The sequence below is a fragment of the Cimex lectularius genome, unplaced genomic scaffold, assembly GCF_000648675.2.
Source record: "Cimex lectularius strain Harlan isolate CLEC.00 unplaced genomic scaffold, Clec_2.1 scaffold21, whole genome shotgun sequence".
Classification (NCBI taxonomy): Eukaryota; Metazoa; Arthropoda; class Insecta; order Hemiptera; family Cimicidae; genus Cimex; species Cimex lectularius.
The window spans coordinates 1264623-1284444 of record NW_019392671.1 but is presented as its reverse complement, the minus strand read 5'-3'; the positions used below and the strand labels follow the sequence as shown (position 1 = coordinate 1284444).

The window sequence follows — 19822 nt, the reverse complement described above, 5'->3', positions numbered from 1 at the left end:
ATAGATATGTTGCTTTACTCTCTTGTCCAGATATTGGGATGTAAGACCGATGTAAGTTGCCGGACAGTTTAAACAGTTGATCTTGTAGATTACTTTATTTGTTATTGGTGTGGGATCTTTAATTTTGGAAAAAAGTGTTTGAATTGTTTTATAATTTTTGAAAGCTATTTTGAAGTTATCGGACAAGAGAAATGTGTTTAATTTGTGTGATAGGCCTTGGATAAATGGAAATGTATGCTGGTTTGTTTGTATTCGATAGATTTAATGTAGTATTATTAGTAATAGTGGATGGTGTTAGTGTTGAGTTGTAATTGTTGATTATTCTGTTAATTATGTGTTTAGGGTAGAGATTGTCATGGAGGATCTGTTTGTATATCTTTATGTTTTTGTGGTGGAAAGATTCATGGCTTAAGGTAATCATTCTGTGAAGTAACACTTTGGCCGTGTTTATTGTTGTATGAAGAGGATGGTGAGACGTAAAGTTCTGTGAATAATGTGTCCAGTGCTGAAATGTTGTATCTACGGGTGGTGGTTTGTGCGTTTATGATGTTGTTGGTTTTCTGTATGTTTGGATGTCGATTTTATTATTGGTTCTGTGAATGTTAAGTCCAAGAAATTAATGCTGTTGTTGTTTTCAGTTTCTATGGTGGATGTAATAAATGTTTGTGGGTATTGTGTTAAGGTCCCTCACTAGGTTTTCTGTGTAGAAGTTGTCTGTTATGGCTTTCGTTCCATCTCACTTTTCTAAAAGATATTTTAACCATTTCCTCATAATCGACTTTTTTATATCTTTTTACGCGTAAACTCCCCGAGACAAGTTTTCCTGAATGTCGAGTTGACTGAAATAATTGGTATCTGTTATTAGTATCAGCCTGGTTGGCTATCAGAAGCTGTCAGCCGGGTTGATTGATGCTTAGTGCCATTAACCCACCCTCTGCTCTTCCAAACAGCCTTAAAACTTTATTCTCAATTTACAACACGCCAAATTGGTACGGCCTCAAAAGAAAACCCATTCAACAGTTTTCAATTAGAGGAAAAAATTACTGAGAACACATCCGTCTCGGTTGAATTGAAACTCTACTATTTGCTTAATTGTTACTATCAATCCATTACAGTTCGTGGTCCGATTGACCAATTAACTTTTTTCAATTAATTAATCTTCTAAGTATTGGTTGAGATAAAAAAGTCAGTGTCACGAGCGGGATTCGAACCCACGATCTTCGGCTAAATACGCCGCTGCTCTACCACTTGAGAAGTCATGATAGCTCAAGTGGGTTGGAATCCCGCTCGTGACACTGACTTTTTTATCTCAATCAATTCCTTTCATAAAGATTAATTAATTGAAAAAAGTTACTATCAATTTTGATTTAAAAAACCGACATACTTTTACATATTTAAAGTGATTTAAAAACACACTCTATACATTATTAATATCATTTTTTACTTTGTTGTTATGACTTCTTTCTTAAACTTGTAGATCGAAGCTTTATGAATTAATCAACCAACCAGCTTCACTCCACAAGGTTGATTAGTAAAAGAACAAAAACCAACCAATTGGTATACTACCCACTACTACCCATTTTGGGAATTTTGTTAGATAAGCTCCTATGAAAGTAAAATAATTCCTGTCTTACAGGAGGGCTTCGTCCAACTTCCAGCTGGCTGTCGCAGAATAAACCACTTTATAGTATTAACTGCTCAAAAATGAATAGGAATATTCACAATTTTGTAGTATTTACGATCCATAGCATTTTTATTTTATTTTATTATAATAAAGTGTCGGGTAGCATCGGGTAGCGTCGAATGGCGTAGCATCGGGTAAGTGTGTTCCTAGCTTTATCATAGTGTGCGGACTTTCACAATTCGGCGCCGCGCCGCCCCACCGACCTAGTGTGCGCCCAGCTTTAAGCAGGGAACACACTTACCCGATGCTACGCCATGCGACGCTACCCGACGCCTTGCCACGTTTTGGTGGGATGTGCACATCTATCCAACGCGTACAGTTCACAGCGTTTATCACAATAATCACTATCACAATCGCAACGCATCTTTTGTTCTTAATGCACTATTTTGAGCGAAACCTTGTAATAACTTGTTAGTTAGATTTTATGAGCACAACGATCTAATAAATTGTTTGTTAAACTTAATTGTTTTAAATAAAGTTACTCCTAACCATCATAATTAAACAATGTTTATAAAAACTTATGCATTTTTGATCTCGTTTAATTTGGTTTACATTAAAATAACATGTTGTAATTAATATAACGACAAAATTACATGTACTTAGTTTGAAATAAACTACAAAAAATATGAGTGTCCTGTTCTGATGCTACCCGACATTACAAAATGGTGTAATTTTACGAGCAAAACTATGAAATAAATTGTTAATTAAATTTTATGAGCAAAACCGTGTAATAAATTGTTCCAATTTTAGTATATGTACCGCCGAAGCGAGTACAATAAATTGTTAGTTAAATTCATTATATCAAAAAATCGTATTCCGGTGTTTTGATTAATTTTCTACCAAACCATTAAAATTAATTTTTTAAATAAAAACTAATTAATTTTTAATCACAGTTAATTTGGTTTATATTAAAATAAGTATGTTGTAATTAATATAACGACAATAATACATGTAGTTTGAATAAAAATATGAGTGTCCGGTTCTTTTGTCTTCGACTGTACTCGATGCGACCCGACGAAAATCTGGACAGTGGGGATCGCAGAGCGTCGGGTAGGGTAGCGTGGCATACCATCGGGTAGATGTGCACGGGGGTAATACAACCTTATGGAAAATCGGAGTTTGGATTTGCGTCGGGTAGCGTCGCATGGCAAAACATCGGGTAAGTGTGTTCCCGGCTTTAGGTTGATGATGGATTGTGGTCTACGAATCGGTGAAATCATGTTTGAACCGGCACAGGGTCACTTACTGGGTCTCTACTCGCGGGACAGACCAAAACCCATCATCAATTTTGTTTCTTGAAAGAATAGATTTTAGAATGTTTTTTATTCCAGTTTGACGAAATTTTTATATTTTGTTTCCCTAAAATTCTGTTTAATGTCAATAACAGCTTTAAAAGAAAATATTGGTAAAACTTGACTAAATTATCATTTCATCTCATTTTTTACTTTTGTAATTTACTAACTTGTGTCATAAACAAGTATAAAAGAGCGTTATAAATAAATTAGATTGGGGAAAATATCAAACTTGTTACGTAAGGGAAAAGGGACGAGTTTATTGGCTTTTAGATTTAAGTGATGAGCGTTACGAACCGATTCGGGGTGGAACGAAACTCTCTTCTCGTCCTGTCTACACCTCAGGTCCGATAGTCCCCGGTATAAGCAAACATTTCAAGTAAGCTAATTATGAAAAAGAAGAAAAAACTAGGAGAGGAAAAAGTGTGAAGGATGCCATGATTGATTACCCCGGTTAAAGACCGGTTAATTTCGTCGTCCTTTTGTTTGTTGTCATTTTGTTTCCTTCCATTCTTAACGGGACTGGAAAAGTTAGTACGACTTGAAACGGGCCATGTCTAATCATAAAGAAAATAATTAAGGGACAGAAATGGGTTGGCAATTTCAATGTTACACAATAAGATTTATAGTTTTATCTACTAAAAAAATTGTGTTTTTTAAATTTTGAAAGAAAAAATAAATACTTTAAGTTGTATGCTAATTATGGAGGGGAGAGAGTTAATGAAATGTTGAGTGAACCTCCAGTTTTCTCAACCTAGAGAAAAATTAAATAATTTTTAGGATAAGCTGTCGATTCTTCTATTCTGAATTAGATTTACTTAAAAGAAAGAAAAAAAAATTAGCGAAAACAATGGTAATTCTGGTCAGTAAAAACATTAGGTATTGTAAAAATATCACTGTAACTCAGATTGCAAAAACACATTTCGCCATTGTTTTTAGTGAAAAAAGGATTTTTTTGTTTAACTTTTCCATTTTGTTTTCCAAAGCCCTTTATGCTTTTTTCTCCTGGGATCATTTAAAAATTAAAGTTTACGAAGAATTTTACGCCGGTATTTTATGCGGGTGAAAAACCTTGCACTCAATTAAATCCTCAAACTATTCTGCGATAAACGAAGGATATAAATATTTCAAAAGTCCTTTTAGTAAATAAAGTACAGCCAATAGCTATGTTTTAAGATTCCGAGCTTTAAAATCATTTTTGTGCATTGTATGTTTTATTTTTTTACCTTTCGGGACACTTTTCCCAAACATATTCATCATATTAAAACGAACGTTTTGTCATTTCGTAATAGGTAAAAAATTATAGTCTCTTAATCTTAATCTTTATACAGGGTGAATTGCTACTCGTGCTACAAACTTCTCCAGTAGATTCTTCACCCTAAAATGAACAAAAAAGTTCATATTGTCCATGGTCCGATTCTCAACCATTTCAGAGTAATTTCGCTTTTTATCGATTTTGAAAGATATCACGTCCTGGCGTCGGAAAATCGTGATATCTTTTAATCTAAACATTTCTCTTAAAATCTATAAGCACCGTTGAAATCCCCGTTAATTTTTAGAGAGAATCAAAATCATAATTCCATTGAAATTTTTTAATTTAATTTAATGCCCATTTAGTATGTAATGCTTAAGAAGTTTACAAACAGCTAGAAGGTCAAGGAAGAAAGACCCAAACGTTTTGCCACCTTCATCTTCTTATTGAAAAATTAACGGGGATTTCAACGGTGCTTATAGATTTTAAGAGAAATGTTTAGATTAAAAGATATCACGATTTTCCGACGCCAGGACGTGATATCTTTCAAAATCGATAAAAAGCGAAATTACTCTGAAATGGTTGAGAATCGGACCATGGTCAATATGAACTTTTTTGTTCATTTTAGGGTCAAGAATCTACTGGTGAAGTTTGTAGCACGAGTAGCAAGTCACTCTCAAACATTAGCAATCCTTGAACCACCATTTTTTCTCTTTTTGTCATCAACATCTTGGTCTCACAACCACTAAATAAGAAAATGACGAGTGCGTTGGAAGCGTTATTAAATCAGGTAGTTTTCCTCAAATTTGCTGCCTTCTGAGACTAAAATTAGAAACTCTGGATTACTTTATACACTTTCCGATTTACACAATTTTCCACTCTTTTTGTAGTTCTGGCTGAAATAAAACACAAAAAATTAGCCCAAACATTTTGCCACCGTCATCTTCTTATTGAAAAATTAACGGGAATTTCAACGGTGCTATTAGATTTTCAGAGAAATGTTTAGATTAAAAGATATCACGATTTTCCGACGCCAGGACGTGATATCTTTCAAAATCGATAAAAAGCGAAATTACTCTGAAATGGTTGAGAATCGGACCATGGACAATATGAACTTTTTTGTTCATTTTAGGGTGAAGAATCTACTGGAGAAGTTTGTAGCACGAGTAGCAATTCACCCTGTATATATTTAAAACGTTGCGTTCTTAATAAACCAGGTTTCAAAAATACAGCAGTTTTGGTACACGCTTATCTTAAAGGGGAAACGACCGTTTTTAACGAGAAAACTACTTATAATCCAAATATTTTAATATAAATTAAACCTTTTCTACACAGAATGAAACTGGATCCTATCTGATTCGGAGCTTTAGAAATGGTTCAATTTTTTTAAGTTGCAAATCAAGTGTTCTGGTGTAACTTGACTTGATGTATTAGCACCTCGCCGTCGCTTGCAGAATTTCAACAGTTTTATGTATATTGTGACAAAAACTACCTTCCAAACTATATAAAACCCCTATTACAAGAGGAATCTTTGTGTACCGTTTTTAAGACGTAATTCAGGCTGTACCGGGCTCGATCAGAAAATCGCATCTCCTGAAAGAGGTCCATTTTTCTCGAAAAGGTTTCATCATATTGAAACGATTCTTTTTTCTTTTACAGCAAACAATAGGCAAACAATCCTAAGTAAGGGGCATCGGTGGCCTCAACGGTTTAGGCGTTGACACGGTGCTCATCACTGTAATGTAAAGGTCCCGGGTTCGAATCCAGCAGCCCTGCATTCGTACCCGAAAAACATACAAATGGGCTTTTTTCAAAAACACCGGCACCCTGAGGGTTGATATGACCTATGCTCTTGCGAACCCTCGTTAAAAAAAAAAATATTTTGTAAAAAAATGATAGGCAAACAGCTGTAGCACCGAATTATATTTTTAAAAAACACCAATAGATTATACTGTATAAGAAAAGGTAACATATACTTACAATTTTAGTTTGATGCCAAAAAATTGAGAAACCTATATGGTCAATACTCTCAGCTACCAATACATAGCCATACGGAGAAAGATAAAATTAAAAAATATATTGGGCATAATAGACCACATAGTTTTAAAAAATGGAACCGTAATTGGATCAAAAAATGACTTTGCCTGAAAAATGTGTATAATTTCCAATGTAGTATAGTTTTACATACTTTTTAGAAGTTTCGTTTTTTTCGCTTTGTAGCACGATAATTAGAAAAAATTGTAGCGAGTGTTTTTTTTACACAACATCCAGAAGAGGAGAAATAATTTTTTCTATATAAAAAAAATAGTAACATTTTGTCTCAATTTTAGACAAAGTACCTATAAAAATATAAAAAGATTGATTATTATAGATATTGAAACAAATATTAACGAAAAATGTCAACCTTTTGGTCTTCTTTTTGGCCAACCAATTGACTTTGAAAAATTGCTAATATATGGACATATTTCAAAGTTTGATACTTATCACAAGGAATCCTTTTTAAAAGGAAATACGGATCACAATTGAAATGCATCGAGTTGTACTGGAGTTAAATAAACAAACAGAAAAATTAAAAAAACAGCTATTCGCCCGAAAAACGTTCCTTAAATAAATTTTTGAGTACTCCAAATAGGTTTTTTGTGTTATGCCTTGACTCAAAAATTCAGTTTTGCCCGCGGCAAAAGTTTTTTTGTTTGAAAGCGCTTGATATTTTTTTCATATTTAGAAACAAGTGTTTTTGGGTGTATTTTGTCTTGATTGACTTTCAACTCACCATCCCTTATGCTGTTTGAATGGTTTCTTTGTATATAGTATAAGCTGTGTTTAAAAGTACCTTCAGGAAAAAGAAATCGTCTATAAACTGCAAGAATTGGTTTGTAACTGTGCTATGGTGTAAATTGGCCGGCAATGGGAAAAATTCAAGCTCAATCAGTCGCTTCCCCTGAAAAGTATTTCACCTGTCGGTACATTTTTCTCCAAAACCCTTCATCATATTGAAACGACCTTTTTTGTTTCATTGAGCAATAAAAGGCAAACGGCCACAGCGGTTTAGAACATAACCGTGACGAAGAAATATCATTTTTCCCTATAGTAAAAATTAAACTAATAAATACTGTCATAAATTTAAATATTTACTAAACATTAATTCATTAGTCTAAAAAAATGTAACTAAAAATATGTTGACGAATACCGTGGAAGATAAAATATTAAAAAATTGTTTGAGATAAAGTAATACCGAAAAATGGCAACTTTTTGGCTTATCTTGGAACAACCAAATGGCCATGAAAAGTTACTAAAACGTAAAGTAAAAGTTTGATTAAACATACAGTACAGACTCTCGTTGAAAAATAAATGAGAATCAAACATAAATTGTATCAAGTAAAGTCCATCGGGAGAACATTGTTTTATTTTCACCTTCTCAATAATTAGTAACCCATTAAAAATCAAATCTAAAGCCTCCGGTACTTGGGCACTAGGACAAAATTCTTCGATTAAGTTATTACCTTTTGCTTCATGCTTTCTATGTCAACGGACTTGTGCAATAATTGTACAATTCATAGGAGACTAAAAAGCAAAGTTTTTCCGAATTTTCCGCACGCATCTCCCCGTCCAATTACCCAGGCGCGCAATTATTCCCGGCGGGACTTTTATTTTAATCCGGGACAATAAATCCCTGTTTTTAACGAATCGTGGAACTACCGATAGGTGAATGGGATGAGGCCACCCCAGGATAAGATAGATGCCTCTGGCGTCATTTCCGTTCTTAATATAGATACCACCGGCACAAAGACATTATATAGTAACATCCACTCGACTGGGCAGTCGCCCCGATAGATGAGACCATCGAATCATCTTTTAAACAATACTCTCTAAAGTCCTGAAGTACGTGGGAATGTCTCATTTGAGACGAGTCGGTCGGAAATCGTTACACAATCCTTTACGACTAACAGCTCTTATTTTGGATGAAAAGACGATAATTTCGAAATTGCAGTGATTTTCTCTAACAAAATTTACCCAATTCCACAACTTGCCTATAGACAATACGTAAATAAATAAAATACATTTTTCCTGTGCTTTTTTGTCTAATCCAAATAAGAAAACCTTTCAAAGCCATACATTCGCCGAGTTATATGGTTGATATAATTTATCGGATATTATGACATTATTTGTTTATTTATTAGAAAGTGGCCACGTGAACTATTTGTTTCTTATGTGTTTCATGCTTAAATATATGTATTGAAACTGAAGTAAGGGTTCCAGATTAATAAGACAAACTAAAGCCCATTTATCTTATAAAACGTAGAAATAACTTTAATCTTTAACAAAAACTACATCGAAATTGTAAACGAGTATAAGTATCTGGGTGTTTCCTTGTCTTCACGTCTGTCACTACTAGATCACATTAATAGAAAAGTATCTATCAAAACAAAACTGGCTCTGAACAGCAATTGGCAAGATTTCATCTCACAAGATATGATTCCCTGCCCACAAAATTGAAACTATTTATTCCGATATGCCGTTCGATCCTGTATTATGCTGCTCAAGTGGGGTAACGGAAGGTTTGAGCTGCTGGAAAAGATTCAACGCTTCTTCATAAGAAAGTCATTTGCCTTACCTACACCAACACCTAACTACATGTTATATATAGAAACCGAACTAGGCCAGTTGTATTTGTTTACATTGCAGCTCCATTTCAAATACATATTAAAAACAATTAAACTCCCAGATTATCGCTTGGCAAAAATAGTTGCCCTTAAAATCATTAATAGTGGTGTAATCTGATTTAGGGTGTGGAACGACCTCTAATGAGCTTTCATGTGAACTCTTTTCGCCACATAATGTAAACAATTGGCCCATTATTTAAAAAAAAAAACTTGTTAATTTAAAATTAAAATTTATTTCTGTACTCGAGGAAAGAGTCTCGTCTACTTCACGTTTCTTATTTTACAGACAGTTAGGTAGCAGCTCGGGTATATTTAGCTTAATTACAGATAATTCGCAAGGCTTGTCTTGGGGTGAACTTTGGCGGCCGGTGTCGTCTATGTAGTTCAGGTGTTAAGGTGGACATTGTTTATTTTTTGGCTGAATGCACTATTTTGTCAGAGATCCGCCGTTTACACTTAAATTAGTCTGTAATTGCAAAAGACCAGTTTAATGTTCTATTCAAGTATAAGTTTCGGAATTTAATTAAATATGCTCGACAGGCCTGCCACTAACGGCATGAATTAATGGTGGAATTCAATTTCTAATGATTCGTTTTTCCTTTATCTTCATTGCTTTCTTTAATTTTTTTCCTTATTAAGTAGTTCTTACTTTTTCCTTTAATTGTAAAATGAGGCACTATCACTTCTTTATAATATCTAGCAACCTTCGGCAGACGGATTTTCTTATTCTATGCTGTATAACTCTTTACTTTTCTTATTTAATTGTGCTTAATTGTTATGTACTATACAAATAATAAAGTTTATTATTTTTTTTTTTTTGCCGGCTATCTACTATATATGGCTATACACACCGTGCATTTTTTGACCACCGTTTCGCCACCCTGTCACACTCCACTTATTCCTTAACCTAACTAACCTAAGGTTTTGACAAGTGTGCGGAGTACTTGCTATTCCTCAGCAGAGCCCCGTCCACTCATACTTAACCACTTACGCTAATAAATACATTCACACTGGATGGGTTCAACGGATGACGTCGAGTCCTTCCCTCACATCTCTCTCTATATATATTAATTTACCTAAATCTAATTCGGTGGGTTGTGGGTACTCAATATTCCGTCACAGCATCACTCACGCGTACTTCATCATTCGCGCTTTACTTTGACCAGGAAAGGTCGAAAGCTTGGCACATAATAATTGAAATTGGTTTCTTCATCCAGACCATACCGACATCCAGATTACCCAAGGTATTGTCAAGTCGTTATTCTTTCCCAGATGTTAGAATTTTTGGATGCATTCACCGATTATTTTGAGTGTTAATGCTTGTAGGGCGGTTTCGCTGTCTATCGTATAAAGAATTTTTGTCATTGAATTCTTTTTTTTCTATAACAGTAGCATTGACTTGAGCTTCGAGAGTCAAAACGAAGGTGACCTGATCCAGTTCATTCAATGGTATTCTACATACTACATCATTTTTTCTTCGTCTTCCTATTGTTGTATCCCTGAAAATGTAGTTGTTTTTTTTTAATCTATTTTTATCTATCTATCTATTATTTTTATCTATCTTATGTGTATATTCTTTTCTGAGTCTTCTTATGCCTCAACTAAACAACTGTTGCCTTCCGATTCACCTAATTCACCTAAAAGGGGAATCGTTATCTTGTTCGTTGTTACCCTCCCACACGTGATAAATTAAAATAAATAGATATAATATTTACAGATTTTCATAATTCACATTCATACTAATTTACTAACCTATACTACAACTAAATTGGAGGTCGGAAGATTATCGTGATCTTGCGGCCTCCTGTCTTTCACACTAATAAATACGTTCAAACTGTATTTACAAGTTCCACTCACACACTAACCTATTCTAATCTAAATTGTTTGACGGGCCTGTGGAGTACTCGATATTCCTCGACAGCCACGTCCTTTCACGCATCACCTCTCACGCTAATAAATACATTCATTCTGGACAAGCCACTACACTTCGGAAGTATAGTACCAACGAAATGCCAATGACCCGTCCCTCACATCATACTACAAATATATAACATATCTATCTGTTTATGTATGTAATAAAAATGTAGTTTCTAACCAATTAAATTGTTTTGGGTGCCTGTGTACCCCATGCTTAGCAATGTCCTTTAAGGTGAGCGCATTAGGGATCCATTGAAATCGTGGAAAAATTGCAAATATAAAAACACATTTAACTTTTAAAAAAAAGTTTGCACTATTGGAAAATAAAATGACCGACTACCATAATGACAGTCAGGGGGAAAACAGATTTAACTCACCAAAGACATCGACACATGCACCCTACCCTTCTTGACCTTATAAAAGAGACTTGACTTCATAGAATCAGACACAAGATGAAGATGGCTAAATGACGAAAAGCATGACAGACCAACCCAGTTATAGACAGATTAAATTACATAAATATGTCCGACTGTCGTATTTCGCAGTATCAAATTGTCGGATGTTAAACACCAAGTATGGGTTGTGAGAATTGACATAACTGGGTTTAGAATTGGACGAACCAGTGTGACAAACATTTACAACTTATCGTTTTTTACAATTCATTCTTCTGGTGGAATATGGACTTTATATGGGTTCATAAAAGACAGGCATAGATTCAAATCAATCTCCGGACAGTTCAAAACACAGATTGTTTCTTCTCCAAAAGTACAGGAAAAGAGCAATACTATATCCTCCGTTCCAAATAGAGCGTATAATTAAGGACCGTCCGTTTTTGTTCTGGGCCGGTCGAAAAGGGATCAGTCTACGTCAGCCGAAACAAGAAAACTCGGGAGAAGGACCAAGAGAACTCATTATTTCCAAATAGAGGTAAGAAAAACAATCATTAGTCTATTTGTAACCGATCGGTTAGGGCATGTCCTAACTTCTCCCTGTTCGACTTAGTTAACGGGATTGAAATAAGACGTAACCGCCCATACCGGTTCCGTAAAATTAAACAAACCAAATTTTAAATTTGATCGAGTTCTGTAGAAGATACGTTTTTCTTTTTTTTCGATTATTTAAATGTGGCCTTGTAAAGAATTTAAAAAAATAAGATGGAATGTAGATGCTTTACGTTTTGCGATTTCGAACGACTAAACTTCAAAAACCTACAGCCTCCCCCGGGACTTCGTTCAGAAGCGCACGTGCCGAAGCCGCACATTTCGATTAATATCTAAACGAAGTCCCCTCTACCAATTCCTCCTAATGCCTGAATAATAACCAAACTATAAATCTTTACTTATATTTACACCCATATGAAGCCAATATGTGAAACTCTACAAGAACAGAAAATTAACTTTAAAGCTAATCTCATGAACAATGACAAAGTAAAAAATAACGTTGACAATTAAACTGAGTATAGGAAAATTACAGAACTCATGATCAGTTCAAAAAACATGGAGTGGCATCCATATGAAAATAAACAAACCAGGCCCGTAAGAGTCATGACCAGGAATTTGCACTCATCATATGATCCACTAGATATTGTAACTTACCTCCAAAACAAAGGTTTAAACATAATATCAGCTGTTAATAAAATAAGAAAGACGAATGAAAATTAAGACAACTCCGCTTCCTTTGTTCATGCTTAGTTTCGAAAATACCGAAGACATTAAAATAATCTTCGAAATAAAACATATATGCCATATGAAAGTCAAAAGTGAAGCCATCAGAAACAGCAAGATGATACCTTAGTGCAAAACTGCCAATGATATGTTCACACACAAAAATATTGTAATCACACTCCAATATGCGTGAAATGTGCTGGCGAACACCTAACTGCAAAATGCACCAAGTCGAATGAAGAAGCTCCAAAATGCCATAACTGTGCAGGTGACCATCCCCCAAATTACAGAGGATGCATGATTGCGAAAAATTACAAAAAAGAAAAAAATGCATAAAATCAACTAATAAAAGTGATTCTCTAGTAGGGGCTCCTCGGCGCAGTAGAATTAAAAAGGAGTAACCTTCGCTCAAGTAGCCCGTTCAGACATCCCAGAACAAAAAATATTACTGAACAGTCAGCAGCATATGGTGGAAATGATGGCCAACATAACCACCGCAATGAACAAACTTTCTGAGCGGCTAGAAAAACTAAAAGCAAAATTAGTTAAAAATGATGAGCCCACAAGATCTTAAAATAACAACTTGGAATGCCAATGGCATCCTAGGTAAAAGTAAGAAGTTGAAATATTCTTAAATACGCATAAAATTGATATTTGCTTTATATGTGACACGCACTTAACAAAACCGTCATTTTTGAAATTAAATGGGTTCAGAATATATTACACTATTCATCCTACAAACCTAACGGTGGTAGCGCTATCATCATAAAGGACAACATATGACACTTCGAAGAGAGTTCTCTACAAACTGATGAGATACAACTCACTGTGGTCGTACTTATCTCTGTCAAACAGAAAACAGCTGTTGGCGCTGCATATTGGCCGCCAAAGCACAATCTAAAGAGTTCAAACTACTTGTGACTACTAGAGTACCTAGGCGAAAGGTTCATAGTGGGGGAGATTTCAATGCTAACCATGTCGATTGGGGATCAAGATTGTCGAACACCTAAGGCCGCAAACTAAGGAAAGCTCGCAAGTGTGAATCTATCATTCTACAGGGAAACCAAGTTACTGGCCAACAGACTGCATCATAATAACTGATCTCTTAGACTTTTTTATTACCAAAAAAGTTTCTCTTAACTAACATAACAGAAAACTTTGATCTAAATTCTGATCACTCAGTAGTTGTACTGACGCTAAGTGACAGGATAATTTTAAAAAATGCAAGCCAACACTAGTTAACTTACCAACTAACTGGACTAGTTTTGCCTTAGACGTGATGCTAAAACAGTCCTTAGCGTACCTCTAAAAAGGGAAGAAGTATTAGATCATGAAGCGGAGATTTTAATCTCAATCATTCAGACTACCTCATGGTGAAATACTAGACAGACTATGCATAAAACATTAGGTTTCAACTACCTAAGGAAATTAAAGCACTGGGGAGTCTGAAAAGAAACGCTAAGAGAATATGGCAACTATCAGTAGACCAAAACATTCTTAACAATATGATCCAAAAAATTTAAAAACACAATTAAAAGACCAATCGCCCACATTCCTCCATTAAAAAAGAGGATGGTACATGAGCGAGAGACAGCAGAGAAAAAGCGGAATTTTTTGCGAATCACATTGCTGAAATTTTCAAATCAAATGGAAACCAGCTTACTAAAAGCAACAACCACTCCAAAGGAAGAAAATACGTATAAAGCAATCTACACCTAAAGAAATAGCACAAGAAATTAAAAATTTACGTTTTAAAAAGACTCCAGGATATGTCCTTATCACTGGAGAGATACTAAAAAAATTGCCGAAAAAGGAGATAGTTAATCTAACATACGTTGCCCCAATCAGACTAAATTATGATCAGAGTATCTGGAAATTTGCAGAAGGTAAATTGATTAAAAAACTGGGAAAATGGGCGAACGCGGTCAAATCATTTAAATTATTACTAAAAATAATAAAACCCATTGTAGAAAAAAAATCATCCCTGACCACCAATTTGGATTCCGAACATTCGACAATAGAAAAAATTCACTGAGTAACGGACGTAACAGAAAAATCTCTTGAAGAAAAACAAATTTGTTCTGCTATCTTCCGTGAAGTCTCATAAGTTTTTGACAAGTTCCTGCGTGAAGGACTCATAAATAAACTAAAAGGGATGCTACCAAAACAGTACGTAGATATTGTCAGTAATTACATAACAGACAGACATTTTAGAGATTTTTTAGGACAGTCTCGCCTCATTCAGCACGGGAATGTGGAAGCGATCAAACTCCTACGTAATCGGAACACCGTCAGAAGGTTAAAAAGAACAAAGCTATATGAACTAGTGTAGTTATAGATTTTGTGAATAGTGAAGTGTAAATGTTATTGTACCAATGGGTTTATAAGAAGTAAACATTTATTTATTCTATATGTATCATTGTAAAATTAATGATAGATCTACAATACCAGTTTTAATAAGTAAATTAAGTAAAAAACAAAAAACACTCAGTAAATGTTACATTATATTATGATACTAACAGATAAATGTCTGAGTTTGTTGAAATCTAGGCGAATCGACTTACATCACTGGTATCTGATAAAATACCTAAATACAATTATAAGTATAAAAGCCACAAACCCAATGGAAGAACCAGGTTTGGTATAGCAAATCCAAAATCTGAACAACTAAAACTTATTAGGGAAGTAAACTCGGTTTTGCGAGCTGAAAGGGGTGAATGCTGTCAAGCTACACAGCCAAATTGTAGATTTACTTATTTTGCTTGATCTGCCGCCTTTATAAAAATTGTTTTCCTACCATGGACCATAGGAAACGTCGGTACTCAACCCTTTGATGTGGTCTAATAGCGGCATCTATCGGTTACTCCCAATAATCCCCGACTATTACCGCTCGGCAATCACGTTTAGGCTTGGATCCCCGTTAGTCTCCCCCTCTGGGGATTTAAAGCCGAACCAGTCGTCCTATTCTTTATAATCGCTACCTGTAATTTGAATCTGAATAAGACAGTGGACGAGTTTGTACACGTTCGGCCTCGGCTCAATCCGCCTTTAATCTCCTAACAGGCTTAGCATTTTTTCCGAGATTCTGCTTCGTTTTTCCAAACAGGATTTACAATTTAATCGAGGCGTTTGTTCGCTCTGTCCTGAGTAGTTTTCACGGTCTGTTTTTACGTTGTGCACGTTTACAACCGGTAGGCCGACAATACTTTTTTTAAACCGTTCATGCCATCATTCATCATCTTAACAAATAAAAATGGCGCAAAGCTAACAAAAACAAGGTTTTGAGTTTTCCCTGCGACTTTGTACAAAAAAAAAGAAAAGATTTTTGATGAATGATCTCACATATTCAATGTCGTGGTTGATAAGAAAATAAATCATAAAAAGTTATCTCACTGAGAAGAAAATACCATTCACAATATCCCAAAGGTTTGAAAAATTGCAGACTACTTTGTGATGGGCTTGGTTTTTCGACCTAATCGAACTTCATTTCCGTCGGACGTATAAAACCCAAAGGTGTAAAGAGTTCGCGGACCGTCGGATATAAACTGGGTCTTTTCAAGAGGTACGAAACTTGCCCAGCGTCTCTTGAATTTCTGAGTTAATTTAGAAAGCCTGACATAGGGGTTAATAAAAAGAGCCCGAAAACTTGAAGGTTCGACAATAAAGAAGACTTTTAATCTCTTAAAGTTATCATCCTGTAAATGCACTTAGTACAAATGCTTATAAAAAAAATTACTAAACTAAACAGAGACTTTTTTTACTGAAATATAATTATTTTACCACAAATAACTCACTAGTACACCCACTGGCTAAAAACAAATGGCCTAAGAAACCTTTGAAGGAATGATTTATTCGGCGATCGTGAAATGTGGTCTGGTGTGACGTAGGTTTTTTGAAAAACATTTTCTTTATCATGCCAACGTTTCGATCTTTATTGAGATCATCTTCAGGGCTCAATAAAGATCGAAACGTTGGCATGATAATGAAAATGTTTTTCTAAAACCTACGTCACACCAGACAGCATGTCACGATCTCCGAATAACCTTTGAAGGAAGTTGACAAAGTCCAGTTTTGTATGTTGTATTTTCAATTTTATTTTTTAATATCCAGCAAAAATATTTTTGTGGTGTTCAGTATAAACGAAATAGAAAAGCATTATAAGAATGCATTTTAACACGCGTACCATACATTGTACATACACTTTATTTACCCCATTCTAAAAAAAACCCTTTGCCATCGTTTTTACTTCAAAAATCAAGTTTTGTTTAGATTTTCGATTCTGCTTAAATAAAAACAACTTATATCAACAAAAGTTTACATGTGGTATTTTTAATATTTTTTTTACATTAAATGTTTTGGGCGTTTGAATGTACCCTATCACCAGCATTTTATTATAATTTTTTTCCATTTTGCCGTTTGTTGTCTTTTAAAATGATGTCTTAAAAATCATATATAACGAAAAATTTAAAAAAAAAATTAATAATAATAAGATGCTGTTTATGGCTGTCAATCCCGAATGCCAAAGAATTTAATGTAACAATACAAAAAAAATAATAAAATAAAATAACATGGAAAAGTTAAAAAACACAAATTATAAATAAAAAATGGTGTAAGTTTTAAAAAAAATCCATGTTGCAAAATAAATAATTTACGTGATGATGCCCTTGGTTGATCGTAGAATAGTTTGAAGATCTAGTTGAGATCTTTTGTCACAAGTGCTATTTCCACCAGTTTGTATATTTATTTTTTAAATAGCCTTTAAAATTTTCCAGTAGACTTGAGTACTATAAACCGAATGGAATAGCATTATCCGAATGTATTTTAACGAATATAACATACAGGTGTCCAACATTCTATTTTACCTCCTGATGTTTAAAAACCCTACCTAAAACATTTGGCTTAAAAAAGTTTGCCATTGTTTTTAATTCAAAATTGAAGTTGTGTTTAGATTTCCATTTGGCTTAACACAAAATATTTTACGCAATGATATCCTTTGTAAGAATCGAAAGGCTCTAAATTTTCATTTTTATTTTTTCAATAATTCTAAAAATATTTCCAACCGGGTTGAGTAGTATAAATGGAAAGAATAACCATTAGACAATTGTATTGTAAAAACCATATAACATGCAGGGTAGGCCAACTACCTTCTAATTTCCCCTTGGTTAAACAAAAAATCTTCAAACTAAAGCCCTTTGTTTAAAAAACTTTGCCATTGTTTTTAAATCAAAAATGAAGTTTTGTTTAGATTTTTGATTCGGCTTAACACAGAATAATTTAGGCGATGATAGCCTTCGTTGATCGTACAATAGTTTGCGGATCTAATTGAGATCTTTTGTTATTTCCTCCGATTTGTAATTTTGTATTTTCATTTTTTTGTTTTAAATAGCCCTGAAAATGTTCCATTGAAATTGAGTAATAGAAACCAAAGGGAATAGATACGACTGTACTTTAATTTATATAACAAATAGGGGGTCAATTTACTATTTTACCCTCCGGTTTAAAAAAAAGCTACTCAAACTAAAAAAAAACTTGGTTGAAAATAACTTTGCCAGTGTTTTTAAATCTAAAATTAATTAAGATTTTCGATTTGTCTTTACATAAATTAATTTAGGTGACGATATCCGGCATTGATCGTGGAATACTTTACGCTTTAGTTGAGAATATTTGTCGTATCTGTTATTTCCTCCGGTTTGTTATTTTGAATTTATATTTTTATTTTTTAAATATCCCATAAAATATTCCATTGGGCTTCGATAGTATAAACAAAATAGAAAAGCTATACGAATAAATTTTAACGAATGTAACATACAGGGGGAGCTCCAACTCAACAGTTTACCCCCTGTTGAAAAAAAATAGCCCACCTTAGACCCTTGCCTTAAAAAAACTTCTCCATTGTTATGAATGAATTTTTGTTTAGATTTTCGATTTGGTTTAACACAAAATGATTGAAGTAATGATATCGTTCGTAAGAATAGAATAATATTCTATGACATAAAATCGTTCGGCACGGGCTAACTTGAGAACCCGCTGATCATTTATTGTTTGCCTTTGTAACGCGCATCAAAAATCTATATTAAACCCAGATAAGGAAATTGAAAACATCTCCCAAAAATAAATCACCAGTATTAATCATCCGGGACGAAATTGTCAAAGCGTAACAATCATATTGTTGAAATGAAGTGGGTTTCTAGGAGAATGGCTTAGCTATCGCCCTCGATTATGTCATAACTACTTTTTATCAGGGAATTTTCGTTCATTGCAGACTCGTGATAAACGGTGTAAGGTCTCTTCGCCTTCATCTTCCTAAGGAGAACGTCTTTTTTTCACGTCACATCCGCTCGCGCTTATACAAATCATTCTCTTCTCCTACCTGCACTTCTATTCCTGGGCCACACTGTAGATTTATCCTAGAAGGGAGCCGTAAATTTTGGCTACAGGCTCTCGACAACATTTTCCCTGCCAAAGAGCTTTGAAATATACCGAGAAAAAATAATTTAAATGTCAAATATTGCTGTTGTTCCTCACGTCCTAGTCAAATTGTAAGTATTACATCATCATTTTTTTAAAATCTCTGATTACTGATTTGTACTAGTGTTCTGATTAAATTATCTTGGGTAATAATTGCCGATTTTTTTTCCATCAATTATGTTTCATTCTACGGGTTGAAAAGTCGAGGATGGATCTATGATTGGTCATCAATGTCTCCTACAATCCTCGCCTCTCTACGACCTCCAAAGTGAATTATTCCAATTTACCGACCGTTTATGTTGTCAGGTAAAACCAGTGGTAAGGTTTTTTTCACGTCCAATCTTTACATTTTTATTGATTTGTTGCGTTTTGATTTGACTTGGGAATTAATGATTACACCACCATGGAGTATTTTTTGTTTGGCTGTAGTTTACGAACTTTTCTACTTTTATTCTTTACCCTATTGTCTTGGGTTGTCTTTGATCTAGTTATTTGTACAGCGATATAATGAAAAATATTTATAAATAACCATGTGGAATCAATCCTAGACTCTAGGTCATACAATAATTTTAATTTTATTATTATCGATCATTTTATCTAAATATACTGTCAAAAAATATACAGGATTATTGTGACAAACCTTTTAGGATGTTATTTTTCAAATCTTTATTAGTATTTTATTTATGATTATGACCAAGCGTAATGAGTGATCGCAACTATTAACCAAAATATTCTTGTTTTTCAGATATGATTGTCTATGTCACTCCTCGCAAACAGGATACTGTTAAGGTTAGTCGGTATACTTCTTATTCCAATTTTGTTGTACTAAGATTTATTTCATATTATACCTACTTCTTATTTGTATAATTACAATTTTTTAT

General features: G+C 34.1%; 1 protein-coding gene across 4 annotated transcripts in view; it reads left to right on the top strand.

The window, feature by feature from the left end:
* The window catches only part of LOC106668565 (transcription factor Sox-13), a 597903-nt gene that overhangs the window by 359772 nt on the left and 218309 nt on the right, over window positions 1-19822 (top strand). For all 4 annotated transcript variants that reach the window (XM_014397456.2, XM_014397454.2, XM_014397455.2 and 1 more), the window contains one exon: window positions 19687-19730. In XM_014397456.2, coding sequence (XP_014252942.1) covers window positions 19699-19730 — 32 coding nt within the window. In that variant the 5' untranslated portion in view covers window positions 19687-19698. The remainder of the gene's footprint in view (window positions 1-19686; window positions 19731-19822) is intronic.